At 42.3% G+C, this 21,317-nt stretch overlaps 1 protein-coding gene across 1 annotated transcript; it reads left to right on the top strand.

Annotated features, from left to right (window-relative positions):
• Nucleotides 1-6,939: 6,939 nt before the first annotated feature.
• cuedc1b (CUE domain containing 1b) lies at nt 6,940-20,685 on the top strand (the record flags this gene model as incomplete). The annotated part of the gene is made up of 10 exons (XM_079225224.1): nt 6,940-7,239; nt 8,374-8,501; nt 10,751-10,877; nt 12,745-13,009; nt 14,449-14,514; nt 14,705-14,785; nt 14,882-14,975; nt 15,279-15,337; nt 16,488-16,557; nt 17,840-20,685. Coding segments are annotated over 10 exons (1,191 nt in total). The 3' UTR covers nt 17,841-20,685.
• Between the last annotated feature and the right edge of the window lie 632 nt (nt 20,686-21,317).

Raw genomic sequence — 21,317 nt, forward strand, 5'->3', positions numbered from 1 at the left:
TATCTAGAACTTGAACCCACACTCCACATTGAAGACCGGCTTTTCATTTCTAGTGTGCAATAAGAGGCAGAAAAGCTACAATGCGCTAGTTCCTGTAGGAGGTGTCACAGAAACATGTTATTGTAACTAACGAGTATAAATGCTGAGCTTCATAGCGTTGGTTTCGGTCATGACCGCACTGAACATAGTATCATATGTCTTTTATTAAATGTGATACATGGCCTTCATAGTTGGCAACCTAAGTAAAAGTAACTTTTTGGTCACATGTGCTCAAACCGTCACTGTATCCTGAGACGGATAAAGCTGTCAGTCACTGCTCGAGAAGCTCTGATCACACTGTCCAACCAGGCAGAGCTGATCAAATATTAATCAAGATTTGGTTACTTCTCGCCTCAAAGGTTTTCTGAATCAAATGGTATTGTACTGTAGCTGTAAAATAAGTTTTGTGATCTGGCCACCATGTCAAAAACAGCAGTAATACTATAATCAATATCTAAATGTGACTGTAATTGACACTGAATCATTAGAAATATAATTGAATTACATTAGATTACTTGTTTTCACCCATCTGAGGAAACTTATTGTTACAGACATGCTGAAATGCATGATGGGAGAAGTCCAACCTCAAAGTGGGAGCAGTTTCACACTGAAATCTATGTCAGTTCTTCCAAATTGCCACTTATTTGTAGCCCGTGTTGTTGTCTGACTAATGTTCATTCATCTCCTGCGCCGTTTAAAGGCCCAGAGGCTGTGTACAGAAAAAGACAGGATACAAAAGAATGGGGCTTTCAAAATAAACTTCACAATGTGTCTCAAACTCATACTTCTCCATTCCAGTGACAGTAGATAATCACATACGGCGTCTCATTGTCACAATAGCTACATAATGCGGACGCTCAGAATGGCATATGTGGCTCTACTGTTCCAACATAAGGGAATATATTCTAAATATACTTTAAATCATGATACCCCAAAACTCACGTTTTATATGTTTTTCAAGTACAGAACCTGCACAATAATTTAAAACATAGGGGTTTGTTGGTTTGAACAATGGTTTGACTGCACAACATGAATATCCATAATGTTGATATGCTACTGAAAAGGTGCAAAACAAAGCATGTGAGTGTTCAAATGTGTTTCTCCATTGTGTACATGCTTATCATGTTGCTTATATTTACTGGAATAGATTAATAACAGTACATGAATGTATGCGCACATTGAAAATAAAAATAAAATATATTATCCAAACAAGAGGCACAAAAGTGTCTTTTATTTTGAAGCCGTGAGTGTGTTGAGGCTGAAATGAAACATCCGGTTGCCAGCTGGATTTAATGGCATATCTGCTGCTGTGTTGTTGAGGAACGGTTCCCTTCTGGTTCGCATTAGAATGCTAAAGCCCACCGCCCCGCTGTTCTGCTGTGCTTCTGCGGATGTTCTCGGTTCCGCTGGACCCGTCGCGCCTCGGTGAGTAACGCTAACATCGTTCCGTGTTTTGGCGATGCACCGCTTTAACTACCGTTACTGGCTTATTTTATATTCTCTTAGTTACCGCTCCTCTTTACCAACACCGCGGTTGACAACTGTCGGTTTTCACTAGCGGGCGCTTCTTCCCCTTCCGAGTGGTGCACTCGATGACTCGTTCATGCGGGGTGAAGGCTGCGACTGAGCGGCACTGACCGAGGCCTTGTGCCGCTAACGCTGGGTGACGAGCCTCTGTCCGCAGGAGCCTGCTTGTGATTAGGTAGCTAGCTTGAACGGCTATCACTTCGCCGCTAACTAAAGGTCGCTGCTAACATTAGCTAGCGTAGCGTTCTGTCAACGTGAGTGTCATCTTTTTCTTTTTAATAAACTCCGTTCAGACGACCGACGTTACTCTCGTTATTTGGACCGACGTTACTCTCGTTATTTAGGCCGACGTTTCGTTATTTAGACCGACGTTCCTCTCTTTATTTAACCTAGACGCTTGACGGTCCTGAGGTGGCTAATAGGACCGTTAGCCAGTTGGCAGCGACCTGTTCCCGAGACGAGCGCGAGAGGCAAGTGGGGCAGTTAAAACGTAGCGCTCCGCCACAGCGACCAAACACTGCTATGTGCATATCGACACATCAAGTGTACATTACACTTTGAGCTTTTACAGCACATACATATGCTCGACTTTTTAATTCGGCGTACTTCGATGCACGAGGCACTTAAGTATTTAAGTAAATTCAACTTCTTATTTCGTCAGCTGTTCGTCTCAAAATACCCTCCTCCTAAAATAACCCGCGTTGGGCAGTCCAGAAGAGATTAGGTTAATCTCTTGTGCAAACCGCCGCAGTGTGCGTTACCTAGTTGGGACTTTTGATGCGTTGTAGCAGTGTCTGGTGCACTTTTGGGGAAACTGCTCCTACAATCCTTGACCCTATTTTATCTCCATAGGGTCACCTTTTGTCAACAGTCATCGCATGATGCTAGATGACTGGAACACACGTTTTAAATTGCAATATAGCTATGCAATGCATAATCAAATTATATGATATATATATATGAGAGAGTGTGTGTGTCTGTGTGTTTTGTATGAATTTGGTGCAACAGCAGTATGTGTCCTCAATATGATAACAGTCACAGATCACCATCTGTAGGTTAACATGGCCACAGTGTATGTGAGGTCACAGTCTAGAAGGCAGTGGTTGTTTGTTGAGGGACAAGAGCCTATTTGGTTTAGGGACATTTGTACCGAATAGCATTTTCATACTTTGGAGCCCCAAAAATCACTGTTATTGTATCTAAACGTTATTACATTTAATATTTTCTTTCCATATTTAAATACAACTTAATTTCTTTTACAAAAAAATAGTTTTAGTGTAGGACTGCTTTCGATAGAAATATCCCATTATTATGCTTGGCTCTTCTGAAGGTGTGTAGGTGGCCGACTGTGGCTCAGTGGTCGAGCAGGGTTGTCCTTCAATCAGAGGAATCAGTGAATGAATAGGTGAATGATGACATCATGTTAAAGTGCTTTGTACAGTCCATTTACCATTTAGACCCTTTTCATAATCTTGTGGCTGATATATTAAACTATTTATGAGTGAGACAATCTGGCATATTTCCAGCATCAGGTATCTTTTGGGAAAATAGCTGAATTTTCAGACTATGCATAAATGTTAAGAATGTGATAAACTGAATGATGTGTCTTACACACACACACACACACACACACACACACACACACACTATCCCAACTAATACGTTTTTGTTTTAAACGTAGTTTTAAAGCAAACGATCTCCGTCCATAGGGGAGTTTCAGCATCGTTTTTGAAGTGATCTCGGTCCACACGGAAACCTTCGAAAACGCATATAACATGATCATTCATGTATACTGGGCATGCGCGTAACAGTGTAAAACGGGAAGCAGATTTTCTACACACTGCAGTAGGTTTAGTTGAGAGGGACCAAAGATTTCTGACGTGACAAATTAGGAAAGGACACGTCCAGACTGCTGAGACCCGATCAAGTAGAGTATGCGAGTGTCGCCGTCATCATTGGGAGTTATTATGCTATAGCTGCCTTCATGTTAGATAGCCAGAGCTGTCGGATGTGTATCGAAGGTGTCGTGTATAGGGTCAGATCAGTGGCACCTAGGGGTGGGGGGGCAAACATTGATTCTTAGATGCATCGCGATTCTCTCATGAACGATTATGACTCAATGCAGGAAACCCAATTAGACATTTCAAACTCAATTCTTAAAATGATAATCACCTGTAACAATTCTGTGACACCAGGCTGTCCGTTTCTTACCCTTGCCTTTGAACGCAACAGACATGTGTGTCTTGTTTACCTTCTAAGCTAGGCTAAATACTTGCAGAGTTTTGGTGAGGGTGGCTGAGTTTGAGCATCTGAATATGGATACAATCTGACCGGCACACCCTGGTTTTAAACAATACTATATGGAAGCATTTCACTTCTTCTTCCCACTGACTAGTAAATGGTGAAGTGAATCACAAAGTAGATTGAACATTTATTTTGTCAAGAATTTGCCTTTACTCAGTCATTAAAGATCAGAGCTTTATTGCACACTTTAGCTTGCGGCAAACAAACGAGTAGCAGCTTATGCTAGCAGCTGTCATAATACTAATATATAAAACGTATACAGGCTGGACATGTCTTCTCTCAACCCAGTCACTGTATCGTGGTATTTTGATTGTGCACAAGTCAAATGTTGAGACCACCAAAGCTAACGTTGGCTCGTCTGATTCCACCTTTTGCTTTCCACCTCATTCCCTACCAGACTGTGACTAAGACACGTGTGTGGGGGCGCCTCATGTTATTGGTTGGAGATGGAGGAGACATCTGATTGGCAACAGATAAATTATTAGTTGGAAAAACATGCATTTGTGAATCAAAGCACTTATCAGGTGAGTCACATAAATCCCTCACACGAATGCAGTGAAGTTCACATATGACCAGGCAGCAACCTCCGGTCCATCAGGGGTCGGCTCCTGATTGCATGCAAGTCTATTATAAAATTGCTCTACACCTCTCTTGATTTATTACCTGAGTAAACATTAGTTTATGGTCTCAATCTCTAGTTTCAAATTTTCAATACAGCATTTGTGTAGCCCAAAATTACAAATTTGCCTATCGGCTGATGATCGTTCTAAATAGTGTGATTGGTGGTCTCCATAAAGGCTGAATTGATTTGTGGAATTGGCAATAATACTGTTTATACTTTGTGTGGAACGCTGTGGGATACTGCTGGACGCTTCAGAAATTGCCAAATGGGTGAACCTTGCCGTGTTCCCGAGGTGAAGTCAGGTCACATAGTTTGAAAACTGCTTATCTTGCACTCTGGCCACTATTGGCCTGTTGACTGTCCTAAACTGAAGTAGGATGTCTGTTCTGATGGAGAGCTGGGTTTTGTCTGAAAGACTTGAGGTTGGTGTGCTCTTTTACAGTCTGCCTGATTCTGCTTTGAACAGAAAGCTTTGTATCCAGCTGTACTGGCTCTTGTGAGATGTAATCAAGTTCAGCTATTAACTGGGGTTGTTTGCACCACTCAGGAAACCAATTTGTCCCAAAACTGCATTGCAATTCCTTTATCAAATCATTACTTGCGATTAGTTGAGAAGTGATCAATGGCCGAGGCTCAGTTAGTATTATGTTTCTGACATTGGATGGAAAACTTAAACAAATGCATTAGACTCGCATTGACACATTTCCTAAAATGTAATTGTGTTGACGCTAATGTATCCCACTACTGTTTAAGCCTTCATGTTTTAAGAGCATGGAACATCTGGCTGTCCCACAGCAGGATTTTATCCTTTTTTTTTTTTTTTTTTTTTGTAATTTCCATCATGTGCAGCTGTAGGAGCGGAGGGCTGACACTGCATTTGTGGCCCTAGATCCAAAGACCATCAGGACTTGTCCCTACCAGTTTTAGCGTGCAACGTCCCTTCTGAGATGAAGCATCTCTGGAGTCTGGCCAATGTGCGCCCGACCCGCATCCAGACCGACTCTCTGTGCTTTAAAGTTCCTCTCCTGCATCCCTTTTTGTACTTTCTGATATCTGCTTTATTTAAAAGTCAGCCATAAAGCACAGCCATAGTCATTATTTATAACTGCAATCTGTTGCACTGTTCACATGAAGCAATAAATGAATATTTTCGATTAAGTAAGAAGTCAATAAACTTGGATGGCAATATTGAAATCTCATCAAATGGATATTTAATGTGACATGTTCAAGCTAGAGGAAAAGAGCCACGACTTTGCAGCTGTGGTTCAGCTGGAACGTGATGCAGCAACAGTTGGTGTTCATTAGGAGCTACGGTTCTGCAGTGGAAATGTGGGATTGATCAAATGCAGGAGTTGTAACGCGATTCCTGGCTGGAGCCTACCGACCAGTGGCTTTTAGAAATAGAGTACATTTCAAGTCATTTTATAAATGGCCTAGACGTCATTACACCCTCACTGTATGCCTGGGCCTTTTTCTCATGTCTTTGCACACAATTACATAATGTGACTATTTTCAATTCCTGCATCATACTCTGTTAGGGTGGGCATCTTGTTAACATGAAAGCCAGACTCTTGGCAAATAGCAGGCTCAGAGAGGGGCTCTGTTTACAGGCTGTGGATGGGCCACGTGGCACCGGGCAGCCGCCAGCTACACTGAACCCCCAGTGAAGCCGGACAGAAGGGAGAGGCAGGAATTGCAAATAGATTAAGGAAAGCTGCAGCTAGCTTCTCCCTCTAGGCCTTTTAATTGTTTTAACCTGTTTCTCAGTTGTCTGGTTCCCAGTCATGAAGCAATGATGTAATTAAATGATGAGATCAGAATCGGCTTTATTGGCCATGCGTGTTTGCACACACATGGAATTTGACTCCGGTTTCATGTTGCTCTTTGTACTAATGCACATATACAATAACAAGAGGCATATAAAAAAGACATTAAAGACAACAGTAGTAAAAATAGTGCAAAGTAGTCCAGATGTAGGTGTTTGCTTAATTGTTCATATTATAACTATATAATGCTTGTGGTGCCAACTCCTAACGCACTGCCTTCTCTCTGTCTCTCTCTCTGTGTGTTTAGGCGCTAATGACTGTGATGCAGCTATAAGTGTTTCCTGGCGGAGTTTGACTCATCTCTACCGGGTGACAGAACCTTGGATATTTAACTTTTTGGCACTACCTGACTATAATACAGCATACCCTATAATGAAGTCAGCCGTGCTGGATGCAGCTGACTAACGAGTACCATTTTGGGGGGCATGGGGGGGGGAACTCAAGTTTTTCCTCAACTCCCGTTTAAAGGACTGCCATGGCTGTGTTAGAATGAGAAACTGAGCAGTGGGAAAAGTGGAAAGCAAGTGAGACTGAAGGGGCCCGAGTGCGTGTGTTGGTGACAGAAAAGAAGCGCCATCCTTCCAGGAGGTTGGCGGCACCTGAGGCAGCCGGTCCCTGAGGATGACGAGCCTGTTCAAGCGCAGCAGCAGCAATGGAGGCTCCGGCAGCGGCGGGGGCGGCAGTGGGCAGGGGCAGCTCAACAACAGCAGGTCCAACCGGCATGTCCGACGCCTGGAATTCAACCAGGCCATGGAGGACTTCAAGACCATGTTCCCCTCTATGGACTACGAGGTGATTGAGTGTGTGCTGCGCTCCAACAACGGAGCGGTGGACGCCACTATCGACCAGCTGCTCCAGATGAGCATTGACGGACAGGGCTCAGACGACAGCTCAGACTCTGATGACAGCATTCCACCAGAGGTCAGTGGAAAGGGTCCGAGGGTCCAAGGGCACTAGATGTAGTGCTGGCCCAGCCCGATGGGCTGTTAGTATTGACATTACAAAGGAAACCCATTTCAGTGATTACCAGTTGGGTCTGTGACAGATAAACATTTTGAGATGACGGGGAAAAGGTTTAATGACCCTCATTGAATGTTTTTTAACGATCAGCAAAACTTAATGTAACTTCATGGACAGGTCAAAATGTAGATCCCTGTAAGTGGATGTTTTCAGTAGTAATTATTTTTTTTTTTGGTCCAGCTGTCACTGCTGCGTACAGATGAATGAGGCATGCAACATTTGTCTGCATGAGCTGTAATCGTGCTCACTTTACAAGTCCTTTACACTGGACATCAAAATAATCCTCCAGAATCCTATTGTATTTTTAAAGAATTCTTATTTGCTCAATGCATACAATCACAGACTCCAAAAAACCTTGGGTATAAATAACCTTTTTGACAATTGAGTTTTTATTTTTTAAATCTCTTTTACAATAGATGTAGCTGTAAACTACAACCACAAATTGAACAATTAATCATTTTCATTGCCGCTCAATCAAATCTGCTGGAGAAGCGGTGAGCTAACGAAGAACCATTTGCACTTTTCTGCTGATAAAGACGGGCTTGGCTTTATTTTGGGAGTTCCTTGGGTTCTCCTGTTACACATCACATGCGCAATGTCATACATTACCGTGACCTATAAATACATCTGCTGACTCTATTCAGTCAAGGCTTTGACCCAGAGCTTCATGACCTGCTAGAAAGGATGCTGACCCGCGCGCGTGTCAGCATGAACTTATTTGAATTAATAAGGTCAAATACTAAGCAGTGGAAAGTCACTCATGCGACGTAGAGCGGCTGCTCTGTGTCAGTTTCTGTTGTAGTGAGACGCGTTAACATGCTCATTAACTGTCCATGCATCCTAAGTCACTGACGGAGGAGGAAGGATGTTCCTCCTTTATGGAGCGCTGCAGGACTCTAACATTCAGCATGTTCTACCTGGCTGGAGCATAAACATCAGATAACTGACTCTCATTGGCATCAAAGCGGGAAAGTGCATGAGTGTAAGACCGGTTCATGAAACGAGGCTTGTGTTGCGCTATCTGTTCCTTTCTAGATTCTGGAGCGAACACTGGAACCTGACAGTTCAGATGAGGAACCGCCTCCAGTCTACTCTCCACCCACGTATGATATGCACATTTATGACAGGAAATACCCAGAAGCCCCACCAACACCCCCGCCAAGGTAAGGAAGAGGGACTGAACATTTCCATATAAGAAGCTTTTTTTCCTTCTCGTTGGGTTTTTGTATCCCAAATGAAGTGTCCCTCTTATTTTATTACACGGAGGGAGAGTTTGTGTTTGCTGGTGGTTTGATAGTATTGATTCTAGCATTAACGCTCGGCGTGCAATTGATTACAATATTCTCAGACGCCAGAGGACGTACAAACATGTACTGTGAAGAAGCAAGAAGACGAGTGTTATTAGAAAGAAGCCATAAACCATCCTCCAGAACGCGGAACTGTAATAAACTCGTATCTCATATTTAATGCATTATATTGACTATATATTGATTATATTGATATTAAGACCACCTGGCTTTTGTAAAATCCAACTTGTTAACGGGGCTTTCATCACAGGCCAAAGCTTTGCGTGCAACCCACAAGCCCTGATGTCATTGTCTGGAGCATGGGTATAAACCAAGCTGAGCGGCTGCATTGCACCTATTTTCTAGGTGTAATGTTTACCATGTTCACAACGCAGTATGGGATGTTAGTGTGACCACGGGCAGCGACAAGGACCTGATCGGGTTCAAATTATACTTCGTAGTGCACCTTAACACTAGCTCAAAACCACTAAGAGCTCGCAGTTTATAAGGATACATGGGGCAGTGGATGGCTTAATGTGACCAAGGATTACCCCAAGATTATAACATTTATTATTATTATTATTTATTTATTTAAGAACCGCTTTGACAGGGTATTAAAATACAGGACGTCCATCACATCTAAAAGGTTAAAACAAGTATATATCTAATATACTTAGAGATACAGATTCACAATTTAAAAACAACTAAATGAACTAACTAACGTACAACCATGCAAAACAAAACCATAAATAAGAGTAATTTAGTGACGTAAACAAAACAGCAATGGCAGTCAGCATCTCTAGCCTGCTCACTACTCAACCCTCATCCAGAAAGCTCGACAGGGAAGTGTGAATCTTTGGAGCTGGACTGAAGCCTGGGAGTCAGAGATCAAGAGGCAGCTCATGGTGTGGCTTATATATGGTGGCCCAAACTAATTGGGAACCAGGAAGTAGGAGGGGCTAAGGCCTACTTAGCCTACAGTCGCCCAGGAGGAACATTTCATTAGACAGCTACATTCGCATGGTAGTATTTTGCTAACCCAAAGTAGTAGCGAACACCCATTTTGCAAATATTTGGTCCTAAAGCTTTGACTTGCTAGGCTCTAGGTTGCATGCTCATCAGCCGGGGACCACCGGTCTTAGAGGTTTTGCCCCCTGGTGGTGGGGCAGTGAACGGAGAGGGCTCCAGTGGTTCCCTGCCACGAACCTGGCTGCTAGCACCCCATGTCTTTGGATAATAATAATAATAATAATAATAAGGTTTATTTATAAAGCACTTTTTACAGACAAAAGGTCACAAAGTGCTGAACAGGAGTCAGGAAAAATAAACAAGTCTTAAAACCAGATTGACAATAACGGGGCCAAACATTTCAACAGTTAAGAGAGCACAGTAAAAAATAAATAAAAACACATTACAAGATGGAGCAGTAAAAAACACAGTAAAACAAATAATGTAAATAAATAAAAAGCATGTCCTAGAGCATGTGCTTAACCTGGATACCTAACTGATGGCCAGTGGGCTGGTCTCCATTCTGATGAAGTGGCTCCTCTGTTGACTCCCATTGGAACCTCGTGGCCTTTTATCGCAAGTAGATGTTGCAATTAGGCTTCATCCTCAAGACTTTGGACATCAGTGCCAAATGTCATTTCGCATCCATCAATGTGAAAAGGTCATTAGTGTGGGATTCATCCTCAGGAGACAACACGAGACTTCATGGCACTCCATCCTGGCGCTGCTCTGATACTTGAGTCCAGATCAGAGTGGTGGCCCCCATGCAGCTTGTATGGCTAGAATGGAGAGTAGACGACACATGACGATGCATTCTATGCTCACTCGTTAACAATGTTGTATAATAAACTAATGGTCATATCATTCTTAAAATGTAATCAATCAGCCAATGTTGTTTGTCAGACATGTCTAATCGGGCATTTCCTCATTATTCACCTCCTTTTTTCTTTAGATGAAATAATGCATGTTTATCCTCTGACCTGTGATTTTGTGAGTGTGCAATTTTAAAGGATCTAAATAAGTAATAGTATTTGGAGATGGTTACAGGTAAGCTGGTATGTACTTAATGCAGTTGGTAGACTTACTTGTGTGTCCTGTTACTCCATGGGCTCTGCTAGATTTGAAGCCCAGCCTCCACCAGGTCACCAGCAGGTCAGAAGTTACCGGAACTGGAACCCTCCTTTACTTGGAAATCTCCCTGATGACTTTCTGCGGATCCTGCCACAGCAGTTGGACAGCATAAAGGTAAACAAATGTGTTTCTTAGTAGTTCTTCAAAATGTACTTTCATAACAGAAAACAGGAACCAACATGGCATTGTCGCTTGTTCCAATGACTGCAAGCCGATGGTAATTGATCTACTGCTTTACTTGCTTTGGAAATCTTTCCTGATCAATCCCTGATGACTTTTAGTATGTTGACGGGCTCATTTACTGCCAAGAGGTCACTGATCTGGCCTTCTTCGACGGCTACGTCTGTGACTGTAACTAAATGTTGTGTTAAAGGACTTTTTTTGTTTCCACAAAGTTCAGCTAATGACTTTGATCCTTTTTTATTTTCATCTTTAATTTTAATTCCGGTTTCCATACATTACAGAGATCAGTGAGAAATGTGCTAAGTCCATTAGTGACATCAAGTCCAAATGAATATATATTTATCCGTGTTACATCATGATAATGCACTGCAAGAGCAGGTTGATTTGAGAGGTCTGAAGTGCATGACCTGCACTGCATTAAACAGGGATCTACCATTTAATGAGTGATTGTACGTTTTAAGCATTTTCCAACCAAAATAAAATGGAACAAAATAGATATAATAAAATATATTCTAAAACGCAGCGACATGTCTTGCAAAAGTATGGATCTGAAGCCGGCAGTTTATAATCTTATTCTGGCATTAAGACGGCAGATAGGAGTCAAGCCCATCTCCATCCAGAGTTTAAATAACTGGATGAATAAATGAAATTAGTTTGGTCTTGTTTAGGGCTGCAACTAACGATTATTTTAATAATCGGTTGATTATTTTTTCGATGAATCGGATAAAAAAAAATCAAAAAGGCGTTCATTTCCAACCCTTTATTCAAAAACAGAAGTGACAGTGCAAAACATCTTCAGAAAGTGCACAAACAGGTTGCTCCTTGAACATCCCTGAGCTGTTAATTAAAACAACAAAATGGACTAACACTAAAAACATACACATCTATGCTTTACATCTGCCAAATGTGAGCCCGTTTTACTGTAATTGATCCCTCCAGAGGCTGCATTTACATACCCTGCTTTATCAATATGTATGAAATACTGGACAGAGGGAAGCTGTACTGCTACATATAGAGCGTCCTCTTCCTTAAACTCTTTCATTCTGGGTCTCTTATGACCACGACGTCACGTTGTTGGCTAAGCCCAACGACGTGATTTGCTTCATTCTACTTTGAGTAAAAAAAATTTAAAAAACCTGCAGCCAGATCCGCCGGTGTGCCGGTTTAACGTTAACGAGTGACAGCGTGAACTGAACCAGACCGGGGGGGTGGCGGCATGTTTCATCACGTTACGTTTTTTTACAAGCAAGACTGAACTGTAACGGAACATAACGTAACTTTAACGACAATACACAACCCAAACACGTTAGCTAACGTGATAGCAAGCTGACTAGCTTCCATTAAAAACAAGTTTGAGGAACATGAAGACGCTGATTGGCCAAGACTCGACTTGTCAAAGATCTTCTATTTTTGAGAAGATCACAACCTCAGCTTTTCTCGTGTCTCACTCCAATCTCAGAAACACTGGCCGGCCAGTTGCTCTGCTCTGCTCTTTTTTTTTTTTTTTTTTTTTTTTCACCGCGACTTATTGCCCGGCGTAATAATCGCGCGACACAACGAATCGATAATGAAATTCGTTGCCAACACTTTTGATAATCGATTTTATCGATTCGTTGTTGCAGCCCTAGTCTTGTTTGTTAAATCATACAGTCATGTGTTTAAATGAGAATCTGGTGACATGAGACTAATATCTCAGAAAGAAAGGATTTTTTTCCAAAATGTTTACCAATGCCTGTAAAGTACCAATAGCAGGATTAGTCCTGATGTTAACCAATCGCCTCTCCTGTCTTCACCTCAGCAAAGCTCTCTGAGCAGTCAGTCCCAGCCTTCATCGTCATCGTCTTCCTCCGTTTCTTCAACAAGCCAATGGACAGCCCAGTCTGGTTCTCAGTCCGGAGCCGCAGGGACCTCTGGAAGTCCAGGTTTGGCAGCAGGAGCTACAGAGCAAGACAAGAAACTGAAGCAGTACCTGGAAGACGAGCGCATCGCCCTGTTCCTGCAGAATGAGGAGTTCATGAGAGAGCTGCAGCGCAACCGCGAGTTCCTCGTCGCCCTAGAGAGAGGTACGACTGTCCCTTCATCCCAACATGCACAGAGAAACTCTGTGCCCATTTGGTGGTAGGCTATATAAGGATTTAGTCACTGGAAGTAATGTATAGAATGAATATTTGAAGTTGTGAGATACCGAACACATATTATTGATTAGGGGTTGTCATTATCATTATAAAAGACTGTTTGTGCCGTTATCCCCATAATTTGCCTTGATGCTCAAGTCCTATGCCTGTCTCTTTGGAATACATTTTGTCTCTGTATTGAAACTTTAATGTATGACTACAAACCACACCGCAATGTCAGCAACCCAAGTCTAAAATATTGCCCTGTACTGCTTGAAACGATCCTAATGGTGGTGTTTCGTATGGGTCAGTGACCCTTGACTATTCACGGGGATATGAACTAAACCCTCGCACTGTAGAGTATGGTGCTAAAATGTGGAAAGCCAAGAAACGGGTTTCCACTAATCACAGGGCAGGTGTGAAAGCATTCCTTGTCTTTTGGTTTAGGTTTCTAACTTGTTTTGAGAATTGTGGTCATATGATCTATGAGCAGTGTGGAGGTTGGCTTTATATTGGTCAAATAAACTGCCATTCGTAAGGTCGTGGCCAAGCATGCGTTTATAACCGCTGACGTTTAAGATGATTTGTGGTCGGGTGATTGATACTGACTCATGAAGGAACAAAGGCCCTTGAGACGGACGGCGGTCTTGACCCCGGGCTCTAGTTCGGCCTGTTGCGCCAATGCGCTGTGAATTTTGTATTTGGTTATGACGGATCAAATATTTGAACAGCGACTCAAATGAAAAGTGTCCTAGTAGTCACGGTCACCGAGCTTCCAGCACCACCGGTTTTGGAAGTGCATGAAAATTAATTTAGCTTTGAACTGAGAGCTCCGAGTGAGCTTAGCAGATGTAGTTCATCTTAACAAGACTATGTCTAATCCAGTGCTACATTGGAACCACATTGTTCCAGGGGAGGTCAGTGGTGTTATGTTGATGTTCATATGTTGACATTGATTTTAGCATTTTTAAACTGTGATCCTCCAAAAATAAATAAAACACAATTTAATTATCTTGCCTTTTCCATTTTAGCTCTTGTCACGTTTAGTTGAATAGTTTTGGGTTTCTGGTGTTTATTTTGTCATTGTGGAATTTTGCTTTTCTTTACTTGGACAAAATGAATTCCATATGTCTCCATTTGTCATAGTCTCACATCCCTCAGCTTACAATCAAGTTGCCATTGTTTTAGCCGGTACATATAGAGGTCCAGTTGTGCCTGAACCACGCTCAAGGTGTTTCTACATTCTGACACAAATAAGACCAATGGGGAGCTCATTCCACCATTGAGGAGCCAGGACATGGAGGTTTAGAAGTCTGGGCATTACACCAGAGCTCATCACATCTTGATTCCTCACATCAGTGGTCATAACATCTGCTCTCTGTTTTTAGATCGCTTGAAGTATGAATCAAAGAAATCAAAGTCCACTCATTCATCTAGCATGGAGAATTCCACAGGTAGATATCACTCATCAAGCTTACTCTGCCAAGCTATTTGCACACTGAGTGTGACTGAATACTGGTCTGTGTGCATTCACTGTGATATGTGTTGCTTGTGTGAAGGATGTGTGCCACAGACATAATACTATACATACGGTGTTTGTGTGCCAGTACATGAGTGGGGTAGTGTTGCTGTGTCTGTGTGCAGGAGAACAGTACTCTGCAGCTTCAATGGAGGCGGTCTCAGATGACGCCCTGTTCAGAGACAAGCTCAAGCACATGGGCAAATGTAAGTCTTCTGATGTACAATACTGCTGATGTTTCACAAATAATCATATATCAAATAGTCATTGTCTATGACCTGGAATGTTTTTCTCTCCTTCAGCAACAAGAAAGAAGCTGTTTGAAATTGCCAGAACGTTCTCAGATAAGACAAAGCGGAGAAAGTCAAAAAGGAAGCTGCTCCTGAAGCACCATTCGTATCCTTTGCTTTACCTTGGTCACATTATCTGGCTGTTTTTAATATTTGAAAATGTGTATTTACCACAATCAAAGTGGGCATACTTTAATAGAGGCAAATAGAGCATTTTGCTTCAATAACACCAAGAGATTTAAGCAGTGACTCAACACATTCTTGTCCTCCATGAGTGCAACATACAGATATCTATCTATCTATCTATCTATCTATCATCAAATTCTATAACTGATTTGTGTGAGTACATGAATTGTATGACTAATATGGTTTGCAGGGTTTGGGTGTCCTTAACCAATCTCCTTTCCAGATTGGGCGCAGCCAACTCTACGGCCAATCTCCTCGACGATGTAGAGGGAAACCCCTGCGGTAAGAAGTGCATGTCAAACGTTTTACTGCCGTCACTGTGCTTCTTTACTGGTCTAGCTTCAGGGGGCAGATGTTCCCTCAGACATCGAGTCACTGTCCACACAAAGAGCCACCAGAGAGCCCTTCAGTACTTCTCCATCCATCCATTGTTACTGGGAGGAGACCGAGCTAACCAGTGAGCTGTGGTTAGCTCGGTTCACTAGATGAAAACTAAAATAACGTCACCTTTTTGTATCTGGATGTCCAATCAGCGTTGGTAGATGAAGGCGATTGAAGCAATAAATGCCTTAGTGCGTGCTTTATTGGCCTAGAAAGCGAGTTCGCTGATGCAGACTCTGCTGTTCATCCAGCGCTGTCATTGACAGCCAACGACGGCTCAAAAATAGAACTTCCTCATTTTCTTCCATTGCAAAATAGCTGCACTTCCTTCAGCAAAAAGAATAAGGGCTGACGCGTTAAGAAAAATGTTGTTCTCAGAATGTTGTTGCCAAATTCAAACACCACAAACTGAAATGAGACAACTGGGTCTGTTTTTTGGGCCCCCTGTTTGAGAAAAGTTGATTTGGCAAGACATTTAGGTTTGTCTCCTTCCTACGCAGAATTAATTCAAGATGTTGTTTTTTGTTTTTACAATAGTGACTGTAGAAGATGGAGCTGAGTACGACATTTTAAGGCCACCAAGACGGTTCCAATTAAACTGTTAAAAGTTTTAAAAAAAACAACTGAAAGGGTTAAAATTGGAAGAGCAGACAATGCTGTGGTAGACCTGTCAATCACAAGGTAGTCCCGCCCTAAAGCATACCCTGCTACAGAAGTCAATTATGGTCAATTTAAACATGTTCACAATGTTTTCTTCTGTCTTGATTTATTCCCTCAGTAGTCATTTTCTCATTGACTTCTATACAACCAGAGGAGTTGCCCCCTGGTGGTCAGCAGATGGAATACAGCTTTGAGACACTTCTGCATTGGCCCACACATAAAAACATTGTCCTAAAGCATTAATTAATAATAATACACCTGTAAGTCTGAGCCTCTCGCCTCGCTCCTGATCTCAGCTGGGTGTGTGTGGTGTGTGTATAACAGTTATGTGTCCCTACTTAGTCCAATTGTATAATTGTATATGTTCATGTATTTTTGTATTCGTGTCCAGAGGAAGAAGGTCAGCCCAGAAGAGCAAACACTCAGGAAGAAAATGAGCAACGCAATGAGCCAATATTATGGTAAGAGACTGAGATGAATGCAAAGGTCTTGCCAGCAATAATTGTCTTTATCAAAGAAATGCCACCATCCTTTCTGGTTGATGGTTGGGGACCGAGGGCGTTACTTTATTACCACACACCTTCTGGTATTTGAGTTTGGGGCTCGTTTCCACTGCGGATAGTTAACCCTCAGTGTAGGCGGGGTTCTTAGCTGATCACCGTGTAAGACTGTAGTGACATCGTCTTCAGCGGGACGCTGGATCCTTTCATCTGCAACCAAACGGGAACATCTGCACTTCATCCATGGTGGGCATCGTGTTGTGTACAGCGTAGTGTACGCCATAGGGTACGGCTCGTGAACATAGTGTAAGGTGGACTTGGTGTACCCAGCCATGGAGGAAGAAGAACCACCACCACCAGTCTGTGGCCTGTAGTGTTTTCGCTCCACCTTCTTGTATCTGCGTGGCTCTCTTGGAACCTCCACCGAGGTGGCACCACCAAAAGAATCAGGTTGGGTCCCATGCAGTGGAAATGTGGCATTAGAGGAATGTGTCGTATCATTACTTTTTAAATGTGACGCTGGTTAAATCCTACATTTACTTGACATTTGTGCAAAAAGATTGTAATCCTCTAACTAGCAACGTGTAAGACTGTGTAGACATAATCTCAGCCAAATGAAAATAAAGAAATGTTGAGGCACTAACCTATCAAGTAACGGTAGAAAAACAAACGCGCGTCATGCACCCAGTGTTACTATCTCAGTAACGCGACCACAGAAAAGCAGCCTGGTACGCTCATGCGGCCCATTCCTTCAGAGAAAGAATAGATGAGGCCTCCACAAATGGGTCTAGTTGCTTTTCATCGATAGAACCACAGAGTTCAGAAAGTTTACTTTCAATGAATATTATTGTCCTGTATTTGCCACTTTGATACGTGTCGTTATGGCTGGCTCCGGTTAGCTTTAGTCTGGTGTGTGGCGTGTCAGAAAATATCAAATGACACCAGTGAACAGGCTGAAAGAAGGGGAACCGTTGTTAAGTTTCAAGACCATTTGGGGAACAAAGGTTACACAGACACCTCATTTTAATTTCAATATCAATCAATCTGTGTTTGAATCAACTGTATACACCGACCATCTTCTGCATTGATGCTTTCTTCCTCTCAACTAAGCTAAAAATAGAGACGTCCTTCTTGATCAATGGGCCTTCTTTAGTTCTGTCGGCCGGCACGTTCACTTTCAAAAGTCTTGAAATGAGGCACAGACGAAAATCTCTAATCGCACCCACTGTGTTCTGCTTTTCAGATCCTCTTGTGCTGCACCATATCAGGGTTACCATGGTGAAAGCAGCATGCCTCATGGGTGGTGGCCTTGCTCTCTTCCTGGCTCCACCTGCTCACCACACCCTAATCCAAACCAGCCAATGTAAGGCTCAGCAATGAGACTCCCTCCTCCCCAGGGAGAGGAACTGGACTGTTCCCAGCACTGGCCTAAATGCATTATCCTTGTATTTGACCACTTTCTTTAATATATATATCATTTTAAATATAAAGGAAAATGCATAAGTCCTTCCCAGTATTTGTTAACTTCCTTTAATCCACTGAGAGGAACACTAGAGTAGTGATGAGCTTGCCATATGAACCTTTATTACTTTTCCAGACTGTCCTCTGATTGGTGCCCCTAAGGCTTGGCGTTTCAGACCCTTTCTATACACTAAACCATGTAGAGCTTTTTTACCATGTTTTCTTATGAGATTGTAATATTCTACTGTTTTTGAAAGTCCGGGGTCATGTATCTGAATTTTGTACATATCAGAATATTGTGGCCATTAAAGTTGTGGCTGCCCAAGATGTAAGCAGTGGATCAAAAGGACTGTCAGGAGAACGCCTGTTGGGAGCACGGTGAAGACTGTCGTTCAATCTATTGTAGCACAGCTGTCACAATATCAGACCTGGGTGACCATGAGCAAACATGGTGTCACGTGAATGATGACGTAATGCTTCAGATGGGATGGGACATAACAGCATATTGTTGTCAAACCGGCAGACTTATGAAATAAATCCATTCCTTCAGTTGCTTTCCCACACAGCAATAACATGACTGAGTGAGTCTGAGCATAATGCCTTCCTCCACTTCTTTTATTGTGGCGGCTGCAATTTGTAATGGGATCAAACCAGCAGTGTCCTCGACGGTAGTAGAAACCATTACTGTTAACAGTGGCACGGTTCAAAGGGAATTGGGCGCTCCGATTCCAGATGTCAATATCTACCTCCTCCTACCCATAAACCTTTGCGTGGTTAAGGTCGTGTCCTGGTGGGTTGGATGATGTTTTCAGTGCTGCCACATCCGGAGCTAAGAGGGAGCGCGACGCGTCACTCTGAATACCTCGCCACGGGAGGGAAAACAATCGGCTCCACATGAGCAACCAGGGGCTGAACTGCCTGGAGCTAGCTACGACGTCAGATTTCAACACGTCCAAGGGATATATTGGCACCCTGTCGTTGTTTTCCAGTTAAACTTTAACCATAATGGGACAATTTAGCAAGCTAATATAGTCTGCTAAGACTCTTGCCAACATAACACTGCATAGCTTTCTAATTCATTCAAAAATTCCATTTAGGCATTTGTTTTTCTAGTGAAAAAGACAAGGAGGCCCCTTCACACAGTCAATGGAGAGCGATGAATTGTTTTCCCTTCCATGTGCTCCGTCTCTGTGGCTCAGACCTGGGAATGGCATTGCCCTCCCCTCCTGGACCACACTAGAAGTGTGAACCCACTGCTCTGGACAGTGTTAATACTGTAAACAATGGCGTCATGTTTGGACATGAGAATTCATTGTTGTGATTCCCACATGAATGATGGATATGTTTGGGGGGAAGCATCTGAAATGTGATTGGAGGACAAGCCTGTGAAGACTGAAGTTGGACCTTTCTACTGCTCCTTCCATTTGTATGTGTAGATGTGACTCTAGCATGGATTGAATACGTACAGTGTGGTGTAGCCTGTGTCAACAGGTGAGGGGAGGTTAAAGCAACTGTTTTTTTCTTTCTCCCTTTGTGCAGAACATGTTTTGTAGCTCCACAAATGACCCTTTCTGGATTGTTTTCTGGCTCTTGTGAGTGTTATCTGTCATGTATCTATCCCCTTTTGATTAAACTACTTAAATGTGCTATTGCTTATTTAGTGATGAACAAAGTTTGGATAACTAACTGTGATTTTAAGTAAGGAATTTGTTGAAGGCACTCCAGTGTTGATGCATGTTTTAGACATTGTTAAGTCATACAGGACATTATTTTTCAACGTTATAGGAACAAATGTGAACCGTGTCACTCGTAGTGACAAACCCACAGAGAAATGTCACCGACTCTGCAGACGCCTCAGCTCTTAATCTTTTCTTTGTCAGCTGGTGGGAGCAGCTGTGATGTGTGCACACACACACACGCACACACACGCACACACACACACACACACACACGCACGAGCGCACGAGCAGAGCCTTCCAGGGGAACACATGGGAGCTTCTAGTAGCTAAAAAGTCCCATATTGTTCTCACAGTTCTGCTGCTGCCAGGTGGCCAACCAAAAAAATGAAGGCAGCATACAGAGGTGTGCTGGAACATAAAGCAACGCTGATTAGCAGTCCGGGGGCTGGGCTCAAGGGTCCTCCGGTTCAGGTGCTAGATCCTAAAGGAAGAGTAGTGTTTCCTTAAAGAGTCATGACACCAACAACCTTTAAGTCCAATTTGAGCCGCTTGTTTGAATGTTAAACAGAACTCTGTTTACCCTCGTGTCAAAGTGAAATGAATTCATATTAAACATATCTCTAAACGATTGAACTTTATTGGCTTTTTGGGGAATTTGATTTGCATAATGGACCTTTAACACTCCACCTGAGTATTACGCTCAATCAAAATAAACGCTTCAATTGATTTAATGAATTTAAGTAGCAGACAAAAGAAACAGTCATATTCAGACATGAGTCACAGGAAGCATGAACAGATGGTAGGCTTTTGTTTGTAGTCCGTGACCTTTCACCCAGAGACGCACAAACAATCTAGATCCACAGTATTGCACATAATGCCATGTCCTTAGTCCATAATACTATGAACAGGGTTCTTACGGTCATGGAAAAGTCATGGACTTTTTAAATGGTTATTTCCAGGCCTGGAAACATCCTTGAAAAAAATAAAATCCCGAAAGTGTTGGAAAAGTCATGGAAATTTGTTATATTCATATGTCCATGTTATTCATTCATGCTCAGTTTGAAATAATTAATATATTTTTAAAAGACACTCAAAGTATAAGCAGACATACACTCTATCTATAAATGTTTATTCTTTTAATCAAACTATTGTCTCATTCATTTGTGTCATTTAAGGTTTACTGTATGCTTTGGAATCCTCATAGTTTAAATACTACATTTTCTCACCTTTTCATGTATATGCCGAGATTTCACAAAATGTTTGATCATGTAAATTTGGTTTAAAGTCATGGAAATCCATTGGTCAAAATGTGTATGAACCCTGTATGAAAGAGAAAAGGATCAAACCTGGTGGAGTCAGTGTTTCAGGCTCCTGGATGCCGGGCTCAGTCATCTAGGGTCTGCTATGATGTTGGATTCCTATAGGAAAGTTAAATTGATGTCTTCTCCTCTCAGGGACCCTCCCAATAATTATTCTCAGTTTTAATTTTGATGCACCATAGAAGCACAGATTCTCCAAACAGGAGAAGATCAACATTAGGACTCTTTAGTACCAGTCACAGCTGTCAATCACAACAAATAC

The sequence above is a fragment of the Taurulus bubalis genome, assembly GCF_910589615.1.
Source record: "Taurulus bubalis genome assembly, chromosome: 10".
In the NCBI taxonomy this organism is placed as follows: domain Eukaryota; kingdom Metazoa; phylum Chordata; class Actinopteri; order Perciformes; family Cottidae; genus Taurulus; species Taurulus bubalis.